Genomic DNA, 23,280 nt, shown 5'->3' with positions numbered 1-23,280 from the left:
TCCCTGCTGTTTTCTCTGCCCCACCCCCCCCATCTTTCCCTCATGACCTCTCTGCCATCCATCTTCCCCTCCTGTCCTCTCAGCTATCCATCTTCCCCTCCTGTCCTCTCTCCCTTCCGTCTTCCCCTCCTGTCCTCTCTCCTTTCCGTCTTCCCTTCCTGTCCTCTCTACTATCACTCTTCTCCTCCTGTAATTTCTGCCTTCCATCTGCCCCTCCTGCCCTTTCTCCCTTCCATCTTCCCCTCCTGTCCTCTCTGTCATCCATCTTCCCCTCCTGTTATCTTTGCCAGACATCCTTCTTCCCCTCCTGTTGTCTCTGCCATATATCCGTCTTCCCCTCCTGTTGCCTCTATTATCTATCGTCCCCTCCTGTCCTCTCTGCCATCTATCTTTACCTCCTGTCCTCTCTACAATCCATCTTCCCCTCATGTCCTCTATGCCACCCATCTTCCCCTCATGTCCTCTATGCCACCCATCTTCCCCTCATGTCCTCTCAGCTATCCATCTTCCCCTCCTGCCCTCTCTCCCTTCCGTCTTTCCTTCCTGTCCTCTCTACTATCAATCTTCCCCTCCTGTCCTCTCTGCCATCCATCTTCCCCTCCTGTCCTCTCTGCCATCCATCTTCCCCTCCTCTCATCTCTGCCACCCATCTTCCCCTCCTGTTATCTCTGCCAGACATCCTTCTTCCCCTCCTGTTGTCTCTGCCATACATCCGTCTTCCCTCCTGTTGTCTCTGTTATCCATCATCCCCTCCTGTCCTCTCTGCCATTTATCTTTCCCTCCTGTCCTCTATGCCACCCATCTTTGCCTCCTGTCTTCTCCACTATCCATCTTCCCCTCCTGCCCTCTCTCTCTCTCTTCCATCTTCCCCTACTGTCCTCTCTACTGTTAAATCTTCCCTTCCTGTCCTCTATGCCATCCATCTTCCCCTCCTGTTCTCTCTGCCATCCATCTTTACCTCCTGTTGTCTCTGCCAGACATCCTTCTTCCCCACCTGTTGTCTCTGCAAGACATCCTTCTTCTCATCCTGTCCTATATGCCATCCATTTACCCTTCCTCTTCCCTTCTGCCATCCACCTTCCCCCAAACAGATGCCGCCCCTAGGTACAGTACCTGCCTCTCGTGCCTAATGGGAAATTCATCACTGCCAGTAGCTAGAGAGAGATGAATGGAGAGACAGTGACAAGGAGAGAGAGAGAGAGAAAAAGAGAGAGAGAGAGGTAAATCTAGTAAGGTGGGAATTTTTTTTTTTAGAACAGGTGATGTCCATACAGTGGCAACCAATCAAATATTACCTACTGTACTGCATTATCGTCTGTAAGTGTAGCTAGATAAATGTTAATGTGGAATGTGATTGGTTGCTACTGTATGGGCAACATCACCAGTTCAAACAAAAACACTCATCTAAAGTCCCCCATCCACTATTCTGATTTGTGCAATTTTCATCCGATTTCTACGCATTTGCCAGAAAAAACTGATGAAAAGTGCTACTCTGATGGCATCTGATCAATGTCAGTAATAATTCTTACCACTAAATTGTGCCTCATCATCATCCTCCTCCTCCTCGATGGCCTGTTCCAGTGTAGGGTCTGTGAAAAAAAACATTAATGAGAAAAAAAGGTTCATTTCAGGAAATACACTACTGTACTATTTGCAACACAATGTTGCACATACAGAAACATAGAATTTGATGACAAATACTGTAAGAACCACTTTGCCGATCTAATCTCCCTCTTTTTTTACCATTTTTTACATCAAACCTTATTTGATCCTTATTTCTTTGTAAGGATATCCTTATGTCTCTTCCATGCATGTATAAATACTGTAGCTCTACTGCTTTAGGCTCTACCACCTCTGATGGGAGGCTATTCCACTTGTCCACTGTACTTTCTGTGAAGTAATTTTTCTTAAAATTCCCCCTGAAACCCCCCCTCCCCCCCCCCCCCCTCCAGTCTCAGTGCACGTCCTCGTGTCCTATTGCTTGCAGTATCTTCATTAGGAGAATGTTTCCCTCCTGGACTTTATTAAAACTAGAGATGTGGAAATTTTTCGGGTTTTCTGTTTTGGTTTTGGATTCGGGTGTGTTTTGGATTCTAGTGGGGGGTTTTTTCAAAACCCCTCCAAAACAGCTTAAATCATAGCATTTGGGGGAAATTTTGATCCTATAGTATTATTAACCTCAATAACCATAATTTCCACTCATTTCCAGTCTATTCTGAACACCTCACACCTCACAATATTATTTTTAGTCCTAAAATTTGCACAGAGGTCACTGGATGACTAAGCTAAGTGACCCAAGTGGCCGGCACAAACACCTGACCCATCTAGGAGTGGCACTGCAGTGGCAGAAAGGATGGCACTTATAAAAATTTGCCCTAAACATCACATGATGCACAGATAAATAAATAAAAAAGAGGTACAAGATGGAATTGTCCTTGGGCCCTCCCATCCACCCTTATGTTGTATAAACAGGACATGCACACTTTAACAAACCCATCATTTCAGCGACAGGGTCTGCCACACGACTGTGGCTGAAATGACTGATTGGTTTGGGCCCCCACCAAAAAAAGAAGCAATCAATCTCTCCTTGCTCAAACTGGCTCTACAGAGGCAAGATGTACCAGACTGGACTTACTTGATGGGTGCAGTGTGGTGGGGGACAGAGGGTGCTGGTCCTCCTCCTCCTCCGCCACGGCCTGTGACAGTGTAGGGCCCGTGAAAACAAAAATTCCATGAAATATACTTTTGTATTCTGTGTTGAATACAGTATAACAAAAATTCAGTCAGGTTGGAGGAGAGTAGATTTCGCACACAGAGACGAGAATGTCGAGGCCAGAATCAGGGGGTAGTGGAGGAGGTTTGATACCGTACCTCACCCTGTTGGGATTGCTGCAATCATGATGCTGCTGTCGGTCACCTGACCGCTGGAATCCTGACTGCTGATCACGCAAACCCAACCCATTGGTTTAACACAATGTACAGTACAGTACAATACTGCAGTTTACTTACCAAGTTGGGGAGAGGGCTTCTCCTCCTCCTCTTCCTCCTCACTGTCAATAATTACTGAGTGGAAGAAAAAAAATATATAAACAAAATACAGTAGAGTACAGTTACAGTACTACAAAATTGCACAGTAGTCTACAGTCGTACAGTGCTACAGGAGGCAGAGAGATATTCATAATACAGTAGGAGCAGAATGACTTTCCAGTGGTAGGGGACATACAGTACTGTACTGTACCTGTATTTAAAACACCTGCTGTCTGGATCCCGACATTCAGAATGCAGAGTCCGGAATCAGAGTATGATTGGAGGGTTAGGCTAGAGGAGGGTAGGTTGGATGCACAATTTTGGGCACCATACTACAAAATGGATATCGTGAAACTCGAAAAGGTTCAGAGGTGGGCTACCAAACTGATCAAGTGGATTGAGAAGCTGGAATACGAGGAAAGGCTTGCTAGGCTAGGCATGTTTACAATGGAAAAGAGGAGATTAAGAGGGGACATGATTCAAAATTACAAAAATATAAGAGGACAATACACGGAGCTTGTGGAGGGTCTGTTTTTTATAAGATCCGCTCAGGTTGGAGGAGAGGAGATTTCGCACACAGAGGCGAAAAAGGCTTTTTTACAGTGAGGATAATACTGTACATGTTTGGAATTCCCTTCCTGAGATAGAGTAGTAAAGGCGGACTTGGTCAATACTTTTAAGAATGTGCAAGATTAATTCCTACTGTACTTACTACACTGTGTCTCCTCTTCTGGCTCCATGTAAATAATGTCTGTGTTGAATATAAAACATATATATATATATATATATATATAAATAAAATAAAAATGATATAAATATATATTATAAAGCAAAAATGAAAAACAGGGAAAGAATGACTGTCCAGTGGTAGGGGATGTACAGTATTGTACTGTACTATACTGTACTTGTCTTTAAAATACCGGCTGTCGGGATACCGACATTCAGAATGCAGAGTCTGGATTCAGAGTATGATTGGAGGGTTAGGCTAGTGGAGGGGGGGTAGGATGCACAATTTTGGGCACCATACTACAAAATGGATATCGTGGAACTAGAAAAGGTTTAGAGGCAGGCAACCAAAGTGATCAAGTGGATTGAGAAGCTGGAATACGAGGAAAGGCTTGCTAGGCTAGGCATGTTTACATTGGCAAAGAGGAGATTAAGAGGGGACATGATTAACCTTTACAAATATATACAGTAAGGGGACAATACACAGGAACTGTTTTGATAATATCGACACAGAGGACACGTGCACAGTCACTCGTGTTGGAGGAGAGGCGATTTTGCACACAGTCGAAAAGGGTTCTTCACAGTGAGGGACTGCACTGCACTATGTGATACAGTACACTGCACAATACGACAAACTGCACAATACGCTGAAGGTACACTGCACGACACACTGCAATTACACCACACGATGCACTGCACGACACTGAATACTGTATGCACTGCACTGCGTAATACGACAAACTGCACATTACACTGCACGATACACTGCACATTTCCCTGCAAAATATGATACAATGTACACTTCACAAAACACTGCAATTACCACATGTGCATACCTCCCAACTGTCCCGATTTTCGCGGGACAGTCCCGTTTTTTTGGGTCTGTCCCGCTGTCCCTCCCGCGGGCCGCAGTGTCCCGCAGTGGGTGGGGGCAGTTGGGAGGCTCCTGATCACTCACTGCTCTGCTCAGTTGAGAGCAGAGCAGCGGTGAATAGACGCTGTGCGCGTGCGCACAGCGTCTATTCCAGTGAGTTAGAGGGAGAGGGGGCATGCCAGCAGCTCACAGAGCGCTGGCCATGCCCCCTCAGTGACGAAAACGGGGCGTGGCTCGCAATCGCGGGACCTCCTCGAAACCACGCCCCTTCTACACAGGCCATGCCCCCTTTTCGGCCGCGGGGCGCGCTAAGCGCGCCAAGATGTCCCTCCTTCGTCTACTTCAATGTTGGGAGGAATGCATGTGTATACAGTAGAGATGAGCGCCTGAAATTTTTCTGGTTTTGTGTTTTGGTTTTGGGTTCGGTTCCGCGGCCGTGTTTTGGGTTCGAACGCGTTTTGGCAAAACCTCACCGAATTTTTTTTGTCGGATTCGGGTGTGTTTTGGATTCGGGTGTTTTTTTCAAAAAACACTAAAAAACAGCTTAAATCATAGAATTTGGGGGTCATTTTGATCCCAAAGTATTATTAACCTCAAAAACCATAATTTACACTCATTTTCAGTCTATTCTGAATACCTCACACCTCACAATATTATTTTTAGTCCTAAAATTTGCACCGAGGTCGCTGTGTGAGTAAGATAAGCGACCCTAGTGGCCGACACAAACACCGGGCCCATCTAGGAGTGGCACTGCAGTGTCACGCAGGATGTCCCTTCCAAAAAACCCTCCCCAAACAGCACATGACGCAAAGAAAAAAAGAGGCGCAATGAGGTAGCTGTGTGAGTAAGATTAGCGACCCTAGTGGCCGACACAAACACCGGGCCCATTTAGGAGTGGCACTGCAGTGTCACGCAGGATGGCCCTTCCAAAAAACCCTCCCCAAACAGCACATGACGCAAAGAAAAAAAGAGGCGCAATGAGGTAGCTGACTGTGTGAGTAAGATTAGCGACCCTAGTGGCCGACACAAACACCGGGCCCATCTAGGAGTGGCACTGCAGTGTCACGCAGGATGTCCCTTCCAAAAAAACCCTCCCCAATCAGCACATGATGCAAAGAAAAAGAAAAGAAAAAAGAGGTGCAAGATGGAATTGTCCTTGGGCCCTCCCACCCACCCTTATGTTGTATAAACAAAACAGGACATGCACACTTTAACCAACCCATCATTTCAGTGACAGGGTCTGCCACACGACTGTGACTGATATGACGGGTTGGTTTGGACCCCCCCCAAAAAAGAAGCAATTAATCTCTCCTTGCACAAACTGGCTCTACAGAGGCAAGATGTCCACCTCATCTTCACCCTCCGATATATCACCGTGTACATCCCCCTCCTCACAGATTATCAATTCGTCCCCACTGGAATCCACCATCTCAGCTCCCTGTGTACTTTGTGGAGGCAATTGCTGCTGGTCAATGTCTCCGCGGAGGAATTGATTATAATTCATTTTAATGAACATCATCTTCTCCACATTTTCTGGATGTAACCTCGTACGCCGATTGCTGACAAGGTGAGCGGCGGCACTAAACACTCTTTCGGAGTACACACTTGTGGGAGGGCAACTTAGGTAGAATAAAGCCAGTTTGTGCAAGGGCCTCCAAATTGCCTCTTTTTCCTGCCAGTATAAGTACGGACTGTGTGACGTGCCTACTTGGATGCGGTCACTCATATAATCCTCCACCATTCTATCAATGTTGAGAGAATCATATGCAGTGACAGTAGACGACATGTCCGTAATCGTTGTCAGGTCCTTCAGTCCGGACCAGATGTCAGCATCAGCAGTCGCTCCAGACTGCCCTGCATCACCGCCAGCGGGTGGGCTCGGAATTCTGAGCCTTTTCCTCGCACCCCCAGTTGCGGGAGAATGTGAAGGAGGAGATGTTGACAGGTCGCGTTCCGCTTGACTTGACAATTTTGTCACCAGCAGGTCTTTCAACCCCAGCAGACCTGTGTCTGCCGGAAAGAGAGATCCAAGGTAGGCTTTAAATCTAGGATCGAGCACGGTGGCCAAAATGTAGTGCTCTGATTTCAACAGATTGACCACCCGTGAATCCTTGTTAAGCGAATTAAGGGCTGCATCCACAAGTCCCACATGCCTAGCGGAATCGCTCCCTTTTAGCTCCTTCTTCAATGCCTCCAGCTTCTTCTGCAAAAGCCTGATGAGGGGAATGACCTGACTCAGGCTGGCAGTGTCTGAACTGACTTCACGTGTGGCAAGTTCAAAGGGCATCAGAACCTTGCACAACGTTGAAATCATTCTCCACTGCGCTTGAGACAGGTGCATTCCATCTCCTATATCGTGCTCAATTGTATAGGCTTGAATGGCCTTTTGCTGCTCCTCCAACCTCTGAAGCATATAGAGGGTTGAATTCCACCTCGTTACCACTTCTTGCTTCAGATGATGGCAGGGCAGGTTCAGTAGTTTTTGGTGGTGCTCCAGTCTTCTGTACGTGGTGCCTGTACGCCGAAAGTGTCCCGCAATTTTTCTGGCCACCGACAGCATCTCTTGCACGCCCCTGTCGTTTTTTAAAAAATTCTGCACCACCAAATTCAAGGTATGTGCAAAACATGGGACGTGCTGGAATTTGCCCATATTTAATGCACACACAATATTGCTGGCGTTGTCCGATGCCACAAATCCACAGGAGAGTCCAATTGGGGTAAGCCATTCCGCGATGATCTTCCTCAGTTGCCGTAAGAGGTTTTCAGCTGTGTGCGTATTCTGGAAAGCGGTGATACAAAGCGTAGCCTGCCTAGGAAAGAGTTGGCGTTTGCGAGATGCTGCTACTGGTGCCGCCGCTGCTGTTCTTGCGGCGGGAGTCCATACATCTACCCAGTGGGCTGTCACAGTCATATAGTCCTGACCCTGCCCTGCTCCACTTGTCCACATGTCCGTGGTTAAGTGGACATTGGGTACAACTGCATTTTTTAGGACACTGGTGAGTCTTTTTCTGACGTCCGTGTACATTCTCGGTATCGCCTGCCTACAGAAGTGGAACCTAGATGGTATTTGGTAACGGGGGCACACTGCCTCAATAAATTGTCTAGTTCCCTGTGAACTAACGGCGGATACCGGACGCACGTCTAACACCAACATAGTTTTCAAGGACTCAGTTATCCGCTTTGCAGTAGGATGACTGCTGTGATATTTCATCTTCCTCGCAAAGGACTGTTGAACAGTCAATTGCTTACTGGAAGTAGTACAAGTGGGCTTACGACTTCCCCTCTGGGATGACCATCGACTCCCAGCGGCAACAACAGCAGCGCCAGCAGCAGTAGGCGTTACACGCAAGGATGCATCGGAGGAATCCCAGGCAGGAGAGGACTCGTCAGACTTGCCAGTGACATGGCCTGCAGGACTATTGGCATTCCTGGGGAAGGAGGAAATTGACACTGAGGGAGTTGGTGGAGTGGTTTGCGTGAGCTTGGTTACAAGAGGAAGGGATTTACTGGTCAGTGGACTGCTTCCGCTGTCACCCAAAGTTTTTGAACTTGTCACTGACTTATTATGAATGCGCTGCAGGTGACGTATAAGGGAGGATGTTCCGAGGTGGTTAACGTCCTTACCCCTACTTATTACAGCTTGACAAAGGGAACACACGGCTTGACACCTGTTGTCCGCATTTCTGGTTAAATACCTCCACACCGAAGAGCTGATTTTTTTGGTATTTTCACCTGGCATGTCAACGGCCATATTCCTCCCACGGACAACAGGTGTCTCCCCGGGTGCCTGACTTAAACAAACCACCTCACCATCAGAATCCTCCTGGTCAATTTCCTCCCCAGCGCCAGCAACACCCATATCCTCCTCATCCTGGTGAACTTCAACACTGACATCTTCAATCTGACTATCAGGAACTGGACTGCGGGTGCTCCTTCCAGCACTTGCAGGGGGCGTGCAAATGGTGGAAGGCGCATGCTCTTCACGTCCAGTGTTGGGAAGGTCAGGCATCGCAACCGACACAATTGGACTCTCCTTGTGGATTTGGGATTTCAAAGAACGCACAGTTCTTTGCGGTGCTTTTGCCAGCTTGAGTCTTTTCAGTTTTCTAGCGAGAGGCTGAGTGCTTCCATCCTCATGTGAAGCTGAACCACTAGCCATGAACATAGGCCAGGGCCTCAGCCGTTCCTTGCCACTCCGTGTGGTAAATGGCATATTGGCAAGTTTACGCTTCTCCTCCGACAATTTTATTTTAGGTTTTGGAGTCCTTTTTTTACTGATATTTGGTGTTTTGGTTTTGACATGCTCTGTACTATGCCATTGGGCATCGGCCTTGGCAGACGACGTTGCTGGCATTTCATCGTCTCGGCCATGACTAGTGGCAGCAGCTTCAGCACGAGGTGGAAGTGGATCTTGATCTTTCCCTAATTTTGGAACCTCAACATTTTTGTTCTCCATATTTTAATAGGCACAACTAAAAGGCACCTCAGGTAAACAATGGAGATGGATGGATTGGATACTAGTATACAATTATGGACGGGCTGCCGAGTGCCGACACAGAGGTAGCCACAGCCGTGAACTACCGCACTGTACTGTGTCTGCTGCTAATATATAGACTGGTTGATAAAGAGATAGTATACTCGTAACTAGTATGTATGTATAAAGAAAGGAAAAAAAACCACGGTTAGGTCACTGGTATATACAATTATGGACGGGCTGCCGAGTGCCGACACAGAGGTAGCCACAGCCGTGAACTACCGCACTGTACTGTGTCTGCTGCTAATATATAGACTGGTTGATAAAGAGATAGTATACTCGTAACTAGTATGTATGTATAAAGAAAGAAAAAAAAACCACGGTTAGGTGGTATATACAATTATGGACGGGCTGCCGAGTGCCGACACAGAGGTAGCCACAGCCGTGAACTACCGCACTGTACTGTGTCTGCTGCTAATATATAGACTGGTTGATAAAGAGATAGTATACTCGTAACTAGTATGTATGTATAAAGAAAGAAAAAAAAACCACGGTTAGGTGGTATATACAATTATGGACGGGCTGCCGAGTGCCGACACAGAGGTAGCCACAGCCGTGAACTACCGCACTGTATTGTGTCTGCTGCTAATATAGACTGGTTGATAAAGAGATAGTATACTACTAATATTATATATACTGGTGGTCAGGTCACTGGTCACTAGTCACACTGGCAGTGGCACTCCTGCAGCAAAAGTGTGCACTGTTTAATTTTAATATAATATTATGTACTCCTGGCTCCTGCTATAACCTATAACTGGCACTGCAGTAGTGCTCCCCAGTCTCCCCCACAATTATAAGCTGTGTGAGCTGAGCAGTCAGACAGATATATAATATATATAGATGATGCAGCACACTGGCCTGAGCCTGAGCAGTGCACACAGATATGGTATGTGACTGACTGAGTCACTGTGTGTATCGCTTTTTTCAGGCAGAGAACGGATATATTAAATAAACTGCACTGTGTGTCTGGTGGTCACTCACTATATAATATATTATGTACTCCTGGCTCCTGCTATAACCTATAACTGGCACTGCAGTAGTGCTCCCCAGTCTCCCCCACAATTATAAGCTGTGTGAGCTGAGCAGTCAGACAGATATATAATATTATATATAGATAATAGATGATGCAGCACACTGGCCTGAGCCTGAGCAGTGCACACAGATATGGTATGTGACTGAGTCACTGTGTGCTGTGTATCGCTTTTTTCAGGCAGAGAACGGATTATAAATAAAAGTGGTGGTCAGTCACTGGTCACTATCAGCAAAACTCTGCACTGTACACTACTGAGTACTCCTAATGCTCCCCAAAATTAGTAAATCAAGTGTCTAAACGGAGAGGACGCCAGCCACGTCCTCTCCCTATCAATCTCAATGCACGTGTGAAAATGGCGGCGACGCGCGGCTCCTTATATAGAATCCGAGTCTCGCGATAGAATCCGAGCCTCGCGAGAATCCGACAGCGTCATGATGACGTTCGGGCGCGCTCGGGTTAACCGAGCAAGGCGGGAAGATCCGAGTCGCTCGGACCCGTGAAAAAAAACATGAAGTTCTGGCGGGTTCGGATTCAGAGAAACCGAACCCGCTCATCTCTAGTATACAGTACACTGCACGATGTGATTCACTATGCATTACACTCACTGCACAATACCATATACTGAATGTACACTGTATGACACGCTGCAATTACGCAGCACGATACACTGTGATACACTGCATATACTGTACACTGCATGATAAACTGCACAATCGCATACCACGTGGATTGTAAAGAACTATATATACAAGTTAAAAAAATAATAATAGTTTTTGTAAAACTCATGTCGATCTTTTTCCATGTCAACTTAACGGCCATGTCAACCTACAGTATAACTGTTGTCAACCAATTTCAAAAGCCACACCATCTAGGTCGGCACCAATTGGTTGACACCAGATATAGGTCGACATGGTGTGTCGACCTAGATGGTGTCACTTTTGACATGGATAGTAAATGTAAGAAAAATTGGAAAAGTGTAAAAAAAAAACAAATTGACCTTTTGACCCGGGTTAATGTTTGGTCCTTGTTTAACCATTTGTTTACCACAAATACAGTGCTGTATAGACTGGATACCTGCTGCTACAGCAGCCACCTGCTATAATGTACTGTACCTGTAACTACAGTAACTTAAAGTACAGTAATCTACAGTAATGTACTGTACTTACAATCCCTTATGGCATGCAGGCGCCTTGGAGTCCTCCGGACGAGGTCACTCCACCTCCTCTGCAGTGACTTCACGGATCTCCTCCGGTTGTATGTCCGGAGGATCTCCCTGCTGGCCCTCCTATAAGCTCGGACCTTCTCCTCGTTGCTGGCGAGAGTTCTGTCCCGCCAGCGAACGAGGAGACGCAGCTCACCGAGAGCATAAGGACAGTCTTTTACAGCAGCCATGACACCGTCCTTATGCGCAATGAGCGTCTCAGACGTCGCGCGTCTCAGATGTCGCGCGTCTCAGATGTCGCGCGTCTCAGACATCGTGCGTTCCAGGCATTCAACGTTATTACTGTGTGATAGTTTCCCTTAGTTTTGAATATGCCCTTTCTTTGACCACGGTATTTTCCACTGTCTTGCCCTACGGCCTTCCCTCCTGGGAGCCTACACAGGTCCTGTGCAATACACAAACACAGAAGATCTACAGTACTGTTTTGCTCAGTTAGTTGTGTCAGAATTAGTGATGTGCACTGGAAATTTTTCGGGTTTTGTGTTTTGGTTTTGGATTCTGTTCCGCGGCCGTGTTTTGGATTCGGACGCGTTTTGGCAAAACCTCCCTGAAAATTTTTTGTCGGATTCGGGTGTGTTTTGGATTCGGGTGTTTTTTTACAAAAAACCCTCAAAAACAGCTTAAATCATAGAATTTGGGGGTCATTTTGATCCCATAGTATTATTAACCTCAATAACCATAATTTCCACTCATTTCCAGTCTATTCCGAACACCTCACAATATTATTTTTAGTCCTTAAATTTGCACCGAGGTCGCTGGATGACTAAGCTAAGCGACCCAAGTGGCCGACACAAACACCTGGCCCATCTAGGAGTGGCACTGCAGTGTCAGACAGGATGGCAGATTTAAAAAAAAGTCCCCAAACAGCACTTGATGCAAAGAAAAAAAGAGGTGCATCAAGGTCGCTGGATGGCTAAGCTAAGCGACCCAAGTGGCCGACACAAACACCTGGCCCATCTAGGAGTGGCACTGCAGTGTCAGACAGGATGGCACTTCAAAAAAATAGTCCCCAAACAGCACATGATGCAAAGAAAAAAAGAGGCGCAATGAGGTAGCTGTGTGACTAAGCTAAGCGACCCAAGTGGCCGACACAAACATCTGGCCCATATAGGAGTGGCACTGCAGTGTCAAACAGGATGGCACTTCAAAAAAATAGTCCCCAAACAGCACATGATGCAAAGAAAAAAAGAGGCGCAATGAGGTAGCTGTGTGACTAAGCTAAGCAACCCAAGTGGCCGACACAAACACCTGGCCCATCTAGGAGTGGCACTGCAGTGTCAGACAGGATGGCAGATTAAAAAAATTGTCCCCAAACAGCACATTATGCAAAGAAAAAAAGAGGCGCAATGAGGTAGCTGTGTGACTAAGCTAAGCGACCCAAGTGGCCGACACAAACACCTGGCCCATCTAGGAGTGGCACTGCAGTGTCAGACAGGATGGCAGATTAAAAAAATTGTCCCCAAACAGCACATGATGCAAAGAAAAAAGAGGTGCAATGAGGTAGCTGTGTGACTAAGCTAAGCGACCCAAGTGGCCGACACAAACACCTGGCCCATCTAGGAGTGGCACTGCAGTGTCAGGCAGTATGGCAGATTTAAAAAATAGTCCCCAAACAGCACATGATGCAAAGAAAAAAAGAGGTGCACCAAGGTCGATGGATGGCTAAGCTAAGCGACCCAAGTGGCCGACACAAACACCTGGCCCATCTAGGAGTGGCACTGTACTGTACTGCTATATATTATATACTGGTGGTCAGCAAAAGTATGCACTGTCCTCCTACTATATATATAGTTACTGCGCAAAACTTAAATGCACCACAGGTATGGATGGATAGTATACTTGACGACACAGAGGTAGAGCAGTGGCCTACTGTACCGTACTGCTATATATTATATACTGGTGGTCAGCAAAATTATGCACTGTCCTCCTACTATATATATACTGCGCAAAACTTAAATGCACCACAGGTATGGATGGGATAGTATACTTGACGACACAGAGGTAGGTAGAGCAGTGGCCTACTGTGTCGTACTGCTATATATTATATACTGGTGGTCAGCAAAATTAGGCACTATCCTCCTACTATATATATAGTATACTGCGCAAAACTTAAATGCACCACAGGTATGGATGGATAGTATACTTGACGACACAGAGGTAGAGCAGTGGACTACTGTACCGTACTGCTATATATTATATACTGGTGGTCATCAAAATTATGCACTGTCCTCCTACTATATATATAGTTACTGCGCAAAACTTAAATGTACCACAGGTATGGATGGATAGTATACTTGACGACACAGAGGTAGAGCAGTGGACTACTGTACCGTACTGCTATATATATACTGGTGGTCAGCAAAATTCTGCACTGTCCTCCTACTATATACTACAATGCAGCACAGATATGGAGCATTTTTCAGGCAGAGAACGTATAATACTGGTGGTCACTGGTCAGCAAAACTCTGCACTGTCCTCCTACTATATAATACTGGTGGTCCCCAGTCCCCACAATAAAGCAATTAGCACACTGTGCACAGATATTTGCAGCACACTGAGCACAGATATGGAGCGTTTTTCAGGCAGAGAACGTAGATATTTGCAGCACACTGAGCACAGATATTTGCAGCACACTGAGCATAGATATTTGCAGCACACTGAGCACAGATATTTACAGCACACTGAACACAGAAACTGAGAGAACGCCAGCCACGTCCTCTCACGATCATTTCCAATGCATGAGTGAAAAATGGCAGCGACGCGCGGCTCCTTATATAGAATACGAATCTCGCGAGAATCCGACCGCGGGATGATGACGTTCGGGCGCGCTCGGGTTAACCGAGCAAGGCGGGAGGATCCGAGTCTGCTCGGAACCGTGCAAAAAAGGGTGAAGTTCGGGGGGGTTCGGATGCCGAGGAACCGAACCCGCTCATCACTAGTCAGAATACACTCATTTCTACTCATTACCGCTGTGTAGTTGCATTTAGCGTAAAGAATCGCTCCTGCAGATCTACTCTGATTTATGTGAAACTTGTGTGCATCCTTCCATTGGATGTATTAAGAGAGAGAAATAAAATATTATTAAAGTGAATGTCACGGGAACACATAAAAAAAAAAAGGTTGGCACCTCCTTCCCTTTGGTGTTGGTTTATGCCGTAGGGGACTCGGACGCTCATGTAATTGCATTTCAAAGGCACGGTATTTGCCATCGTCTCCCCCTACCCCTATCGCCCTTCCCCCCTGGGAGCCTGCACAGATCATGCAGTAGACAGGGAGGGAATTCAGGTCCTGTGCAATACACAAACGCGGACGATAGTTGCATTTAGCGTAAAGAATCGCTCCTGCAGATCTACTCTGATTTATGTGAAACTTGTGTGCACCCTTCCATTGACTGTCTTACAATGAAAATAAATTAATACAGTATATTATTACAATTAAAAAAAATAAAAAAATAAAGGCACATCAGGACTCAAACCCTGGACCCCCAGCGTGGGAGGTGGGAGACTTCATCGCTAGCCCACGACGCCTCATGAGAGATTCACACTTTCAGGTGTAAAAGTACAGCAAACAGCGGCCGCCCCCCTCCCCATTGGTGTTGGTTTATGCCTTAGGGGACTCAGACGCTCGCATTTCTAAAGCACGGTATTTTCCACTGCCTCCCGCTAGCCCATCGCCCTTCTTCCCTGGGAGCCTGCACAGGTCATGCAGTAGACAGGGAGGGAATTCAGGTCATGTGAAATACACAAACGCTGAAGATCTACAGTACTGTTTTGCTCAGTCAGAATACACTCATTTCTACTCATTGCCGCTGTGTAGTTGTATGTAGCGTAAAGAATCGCTCCTGCAGATCTACTCTGATTTATGTGAAACTTGTGTGCATCCTTCCATTGGATGTATTAGAGAGAAAAAAAATAATATTAAAGTGAATGTCACAGGAACACATAAAAAAAAAGGTTGGCACTTCCTTCCCATTGGTGTTGGTTTATGCCATAGGGGACTCGGACGCTCATGTAATTGCATTTCAAAGGCACGGTATTTGCCATCGTCTCCCCCTACCCCTATCGCCCTTCCCTCCTGGGATCCTGCACAGATCATGCAGTAGACAGGGGGGAATTCAGGTCCTGTGCAATACACAAACGCCGAAGATCTACAGTACTGTTTTGCTCAGTTAGTTGCCTCAGAATACACTCATTTCTGCTCATTGCCGCTGTGTAGTTGCATTTAGTGTAAAGAAACGCTCCTGCAGATGTACTCTGATTTATATGAAACTTGTGTGCACCCTTCCATTGACTGTCTTACAATGAAAATAAAATAATACAGTATATTATTACAATAAAAAAAGAAAAAGAAAGGCACATCAGGACTCGTACCCTGGACCCCCAGCGTGGGAGGTGGGAGCCTTCATCGCTAGCCCACGACGCCTCATGAGAGATTCACAATTTCATGTGTAAAAGTACAGCAAACAGCGGCCGGCCCCCTCCCCATTGGTGTTGGTTTATGCCTTAGGGGACTCGGACGCTCGCATTTCTAAAGCACGGTATTTTCCAAGCCCACCATTCCCATTATGCCTTAGGGAACTCAGACGCTCATGTACTGCCCATATTAGTTGCATCTCCATACACACACAGTACTCTACAGAAGGTCACCATCTTTTTTCCCCGCCTCCCGTTACGCCTACAGTATTAACATTACGGTCGTCACTGACCAATTGCCAGAGCTGTAGATCAATCCGCCGCTATACTGTACAATCGAAAGTACTGGATTAGTGGAGCATTAGCCACCCAGTGGTGGAGATGTGTAATGCATGCTGAGTATCTAGAATCGCTTGCCTGTGATTAAACTCAGCTATCGCCTTAGCGTGACTAAACGTCCGTCTAGGCGGAGAATCGGTCAAGATAAAGGTGGCTACATCTGTATCCTGTAATAGCAGGTAACTGCCTCCTATAGCAGATAGGGTAACACAGTATATTTGGCGGTACTTATTGGTACGGTGATATGTGGCTGCGGTATGACACCAGGGTATGGCTCCAATGGTGAGGGATGAAGGACTGCATGTCCATGCAGTCTGACTACTGCTGTGAAGGATGACATACCACCCAGCTCTCTCTAAGCTTCGTCAGCGTGGCACATACAGCACATGTGGAACGCTGAAGTCTCTCAGCTCTGAGCTCTCTGTAAGATGGAGGAGCACCATGTTAGGCTCTACCTCCCTAAGACACTGGGCACTATTGGGGTAAACACTAGGGGATGCACCCATAAGACTCTATGCATAAGGAGACAGGTACAGAGCGCACCATTATCCAACACTCCCCCTCACTCAAAACTGTCACATATATAAAAGAGCATTACATTTTTTACCAACAATGTCACACAGGTATCCAAACAGGTATCCAGTGTAGGAACGTCGGTCGTCCTCATCTGACCCCCAGTCGGTATCACAGAATACTTTTAAGCTGGTGTCTTTTGATTTTGTAAATCTCAACTTTAGTGTGCTTGTACCTTTGCGGTATCTTAAGATTCTCTTTAAGAGAAACTTTTCCTGTTTGGAATATATTCTCGTCATAGTATTCAGGTGGTTCCATATAAATTTCTTCAACTAACTCTCCATTTAGGAATGTAGAATCAAAGTCTAAGCTGGTATAATAATGTAGTGTAGCAATAGCAATCACTAACCTTAAGGTGCTGTACATTGCGACAGGTGAATAGATCTCTCCGTAATCGATTCTGGACTTCTGGGTGTATCCCTTGGCAACAAGGCTGCTCTGTAATGAGCTTTTATCCCATCTGCATTCAACTTCTTGCAGAAGACCCACTTGTTCTTGATCGTTTTACGGTTACTTGGCCTATCAACTATAGTCCATATACTGTTATCATGCAATAGCTCTGTATCAATTGCTGACTTCCACTCTGTCCAATCACTGCTTGACTTTGCTTCTTGTATGTTTTGAGGTTCATAGTAAGCTATGTTTGCATACTCCTCACTGTATTTCTTGGCTGGAACACCTTTGTTGCTCCTCATGGAACTCCTGTTTCCTAATTGGTTGTCTACTTTGACACTCTCAGTTTCAGACACGCTTTATGCTGTCTGTACATCTAATAATACATTTTCTTCTTGCTCCAGTGCCCCAATCAGTGGTGCTGTTTCATAAAATACTACAACTCTGGATTTAAGAAGACGTTTGTTTGTAACATCCCAAAGTCTGTATCCTTTGATTTCTTCACAGTATCTGAGCATTATACATTCTATGGATTTCGGATATAACTTTCTCCTTTTCTTCTTTGGTATATGTGCAAAAGCTTTGCTCCCGAAGACATGAAGATGACTGGCATTTGGCCTTTTCCTGGACCACGCCTCCAGTGGTGTTTTACCTTTAACAGCTACTGTAGGTACACGATTCTTTAGGTATACTGCAATAGATACTGCTTCTGCTCAAAATTTCTTTTCCATGCCAGCGTCACTTATCATAGTCCGTGCTCTTTCAACAATTGTGCGGTTTGCCTGCTCACTGACGCCATTCTGTACCAGTGTGTAGGCAATTGTTAGCTGATGCTTTATGCCATATTTTCTAAAGAATGCTAAGACTTGTTATCATACTCTCCACCATTGTCTGATATCAGGATCTTTAGTTTCAGACCCGTCTGAGTCTCCACCAGGTTTTTGTAATCCACAATTTTGCTGACGACTTCACTCTTCTTTTTACTGAAGTACACATGTGTCATTCTTGTGGCGTCATCAATGAGAGTCATGAAATACCTGTAGCCACTGATTGATTCCACCTCCATTGGACCATATACGTCAGTGTGCACTACAGCTAGCAGTGTCTCTGCTCTACTAACTGACTTTGGAAATGGGTTGCGAGTTTGCTTGCCTTTTATGCAACTCTCACACATGGGTCTTTCAGCGTTGCTCATGGTGATCCCTGTTACCATTCAATCTAGCAGTTTCTGGACATTGTCATATCCTAGATGACCCAAACGTTTGTGCAACAACTCCATTGACTGGTTTGCATCAGTAGCCGTCATTGCAGAACACTCCTCAGTGTCCAGGATATATAGTTGGTTGCACCACATTGCTGAAGCAATTACAGTCCCTCTTTCATTTTGCACCATACAGTTGCCCTTCGCAAACTGGACTCTGTAACCCTTATTCTCTAGGACAATGATAGCAATGAGATTACTTCCCAAATCTGGCATGAACAATACATCTTGGATATCTGTAACAACTGTTTCTTCTCCAATTCTTAAACGCACTGTGATTGTTCCAGCTTGTGATGCAGTAAGGACTTTATTTCCAATCCCTTTTACTATAGTAGGTACACACGGTGTTAAAGAAGTGAACCAATGCTGATTGCAACTGAAATGCCTAGTGGCCCCAGAGTCCATGTACCAACAATCCTTCTTGTGACTATCTGCTACATTCAGTACTGACTCGATTGGCTTGTCATGCTGCTTCTGCGCACCACTGGAATTTCTCATCCTACAATCTGAAGCTATATGTCCTGTCTTGTGACATACTGTACAAAACACTTGAACTTGTGCTTTTTAGACTTTGTGCTCTTTGCGATCAAGGCAGATGCCTCAGCTATGGTCCCGACAGGCATACGTTCTTGGAACTGTAGTAGCTTGTCCCTTACAATCTCTGTTGTCAGCTTAGTATCATTTGACTCTGAAGCAACCACCAAAAAATCTAATTCTGGCGTCAGATTTTGCAGCATCGCCATTGCCACTTCTTCCTCGTCCACCTGTGCCCCCATAGATGCCAACTGCTGAGCTATCGACAATATCTTATCAATATAATCGCTCATGCCCTTGCAGGCACTCAGTTTCGTTCCATATACTGTAGCATGCGCCTCAAAGTTATCCTTCTCATCAGACCTCTGTCCTCATATGCATTTTGCAGGGCTGTACTCATGTCCTTAACTGATACTTTACCACTGATTATTGAATAGAAATGCTGCTCAACAGCTAAATCTATCATCCTGATGGCTCTGTCTTCCTCATCTGGGTTACGACCTGCTCCTGGGTCTATTGTGACCTTCCACGACTTTTCCCGCTTAAGCTGCATATCCATGGCAAGCTTCCATGTAGTGTAGTTTTCTGAACCTTTCAGCTTAGCAAAGTTCATACTGTGCCTTGTGTTATACATCTCAGCAGGGGTTAAGCTTCAAGCATGCGGGTCTGGGACCATAACCTGTTGGCAGAGTATTGCGGTGCCTGTTATAGTTACGTTAGTCCACACACTTAAAGAGTTAACAGAATGGAGGTTTATTGAGATACACACAGGTGACTTAGTGACTGGAAAATATCCTGTAATAGCAGGCAACTGGCTCCTATAGCAGATAGGGTAACACAGTATATTTGGCGGTACTTATTGGTACGGTGTTATGTGGCTGCTGTATGAAACCAGGGTATAGCTCTGATGGTGAGGGATGGAGGACTGCACATCCGTGCAGTCTGACCCCTGCTGTGAAGGATGACACACCGCCCGGCTCTCTCTAAGCTCCGGCAGCGCGGCACATACAGCACACGTGGAACGCTGAAGTCTCTCAGCTCTAAGCTCTCTGGAAGATGGAGGAGTACCGTGTTAGGCTCCACCTACCTAGGACACTGGGCACTATTTGGGTAAACACTAGGGGATGCACCCATAAGACTCTATGCATAAGGAGACAAGTACAGAGTGCACCATTATCCAACAGTCTCTGCTGGACATCCTTCTTCTCCTCATGTTGTCTCTGCCAGACATTCTCCTTCCCCAGCTGTTGTCTCTGCAAGACATCCTTCTTCTCATCCTGTCCTATATGCCATCCATCTTCCCTTCCTCTTCTCTTCTGCCATCCACCTTCCCCTCTTGTTCTCTTTGCCAGATATCCTTCTTACCATCCTTCCTTTCTGCCCTCCTGTTAGGAACCAGGTCAATCTCAAACTGCAGTATTCCAAATTCCAGAGTTGTCATAAACGTTAGAACTGCAAAAGTGTTGAAAAGGGTCTAGATTTATTTTATGGATCGAACACAATCAGCATGAAATAATGATAGGAAACAATCACTAACCAGCCTAGTCTGTGATAAGGAGTTGTGCAGTCCTTTATGACAATCATCTGTCTTTACCTCCTGTACTTTCTGCCATCCATCTTCCCCTCCTGTCCTTTTTGTCAGCCATTCATTTTCCCCTCCTGTTCTCTCAGGCAGTCATTCATGTTCCCCTTCTGTTCTTATAGGCTGCCAATCATCTTCCCCTCCTGTTCTCTCAGGCAGCCAATCATCTTCCCTTCCTGTTCTGTCAGGCAGCCATTCATCTCCTCCTGTTCTCTCTGCCAGCCATCCATCTTCCCCTCTTGCCCTCTCTGCCTTCCATCTTCCCCTCCTGTTCTCTCTGCCAGCCAGCCATCTTCCCCTCTCTGCCTTCCATCTTCCCCTCCTGTTCTCTCTGCCAGCCATCCATCTTCCGCTCCTGCCCTCTCTGCCATCCATCTCCCCCTCCTATCCTTTCTGCCATACATCACCCTGTCCTCTCTGCCATCCATCTCCCCCCTTCTGTCCTCCATACTATCCTTCCTACCTAATGTGCCACCCTGATATCCCTCCACCCTCCACTGCTTTCTTTCTCCCTCCTCCATTTTCACTTACATTAGTCACACAGCGGGTTCATTGTCCGGTCCTTTCCCGGGCCCAGCTGCAGTAGAAAAGGAGTAGAAGAGTAGTCCTGTAATGTGACTACTCTCAGTCACTGATTGGTTGGGAGCTCACAGCACAGTGATGATATCACCAAATAGTGCGCCCCCGCCTATCCAACTACCAAAAATTAGAAAACTGTAATACACCACAAGCGCTTAAGATATATTTCATGCATAAAACATCACCATAACGTCCCTTTTAGATTGAATGATGGGTTTCTTTTGGTTAAGACGTTTCCTCAGTTAAAAAAACATTTGGTGTGAAGTCTCCGGCACTAAAAACATGAGAAGGAAGAACAACAAAAACAACCAATGTGCAGTAGGTTTTTTTTCTCCTTTTTTCCCATACAACTAAACAGTAGTGACTCTAAATGGTCTAGGATGATTCTCAAGCGTACCCCACTCACACTTTAGTCAAATGGCTATAGGCACATCAAGGTTTCTTTACAGAGGGTGATAATTCCTTCCACTCGTGTTGTACCTAATGTGATAATCAGTGATCTTTATCCAACTACAGAGTGTGACTCGTGGGGTTTAGAAAGGAAGAGACTGATGCTTACCCAAACACTCACATTCAAAGGACAGGTGGAAAACACATCAAGGTATCTTTCTCTCCAAAAGAGGAAATGATAATCCAGTATAGCATACCCCAACTCACAGTTCAGAGTGTTGTGTAACTCCTATCAAGGTATCTTTCGATTTCAGGTGGAGTACTTTCATTGTGTCTCGAACAATATGATTAAATCCCCAAAAAACTTGGACCCCACAACAGGAGGTAAAAAAAAAGGGGAGTACATAAGTTTAGTAACAGTACATGCAGGACAAAAAATCAAATGACGATGAACAAAACCACATACCAAAAAAAAGGTATTTGTAAAACAGCAAAAGGGATTCTGGCATCCAATTTAAAACTTTAGATAAAAAATATCAATAGATAAAAAGATCTTCCAAGAAAAAGTCCATATAGGTAATAGGCTACTCACACTCCTGCTGCCAACGCATTTCAGCCCTTAACTGGGCCTTTATCAAGACATAATGGAGTGTGTCTGTAGCTTGATATTTAAAGGGCCTATAGCCAATCAGGAGTCAGCAGGAAATCGCGTCAGAGTTAATTACAAAAATTATCCTCTTTGCCATTTTAACAAAGGAATGATAGTACAAAACTAATATTATACTACACAATGCACTGGCTATACCTTCAGAGAAGCAGTAGAAAAGGAGTAGAAGAGTAGTCCTGTAATGTGACTACTCTCAGTCACTGATTGGTTGGGAGCTCACAGCACAGTGATGATATCACCGAACAGTGCGCCCCCGCCTATCAGTGACTAAAAGCAATTACATCATGGGAACCCTTCTATTCTACGAGCAACTAGGTGAGCCTGAGAGGACTGGTTAATGCGTCTGGAACCGAGATGGTAAGTAGCATCTCACTACCTCCAGCCAAACTAACAGTGTGTTAATTGTGTAATAACTGGCATTCAATGATTATAATCCCGGGTATTTTTGGAACTGAAAAATGTCCGGGATCCTGGGATTGGCTTTCCTAATTCTGATACTTCTGTAACAACCATGGAGATGAGCAGTCATTATTTATTGTTTGCATGGATTTCTTCATTACTTGATCAGTAGTGCCAAACTGGCAAACTGGCAGTCACAGATGTGCTACTAATATATAGAAAGGGAGCAAAACTGAGTCCAGGAAATTATAGACCAGTAGCGAGTAGAATATTTGGCATAAGAGATATAATATATTATTAAAAGCAAGCTTATAACAGCGATTCAACAAAGTTGTATTGAGGATCGGTTGTGCCAACTAATCTGATCAGTGTTTATGAGGGGGTAATGCAAAATGGATCTTGGCAATTCCACTTCATATGATTTATGTGGATTGTGCTAAAGCATTTGAACACGTTCCACGTAATAAATTGTTACATAACATTAAAGCACCGTGAACTGGGGAAAATCTGATGAATAGATAACTGGCCGAGGGAGAGGAAGCAGGTGGTTATAAATTCAGAATTCATATTCGGCTACAGTTGTCAGTAGTGTTCCATACAGATTAATACTCTGCCCTGTCTTTTTCAGTATTTTTGTTGACAACCTTGTGTATGGCATATAAAGTGAGTTGTCCGTATTTCGCGATGACACAAAGCCTTGTAAAGGCTATAAACACATAACAGGACAATAACTCA

General features: G+C 45.4%; 1 protein-coding gene across 1 annotated transcript in view; it reads right to left on the bottom strand.

Moving 5' to 3' along the window:
• LOC134929557 (metalloreductase STEAP4-like) overlaps positions 1-23,280 on the bottom strand; it is a gene marked incomplete at its 3' end in the record, with an annotated part of 73,545 nt that overhangs the window by 22,313 nt on the left and 27,952 nt on the right. Inside the window, exons 2-4 of the mRNA XM_063925151.1 lie at positions 3,010-3,063; positions 1,530-1,589; positions 1,114-1,154 (exon numbers count right to left, since the gene is read on the bottom strand). Of these exons, the coding sequence (XP_063781221.1) occupies positions 1,114-1,154; positions 1,530-1,589; positions 3,010-3,063 (155 nt within the window). The remainder of the gene's footprint in view (positions 1-1,113; positions 1,155-1,529; positions 1,590-3,009; positions 3,064-23,280) is intronic.

This window comes from Pseudophryne corroboree, chromosome 5 (genome assembly GCF_028390025.1).
Source record: "Pseudophryne corroboree isolate aPseCor3 chromosome 5, aPseCor3.hap2, whole genome shotgun sequence".
Taxonomy (NCBI): domain Eukaryota; kingdom Metazoa; phylum Chordata; class Amphibia; order Anura; family Myobatrachidae; genus Pseudophryne; species Pseudophryne corroboree.
This window is presented reverse-complemented; position numbering and strand designations above follow the sequence as displayed.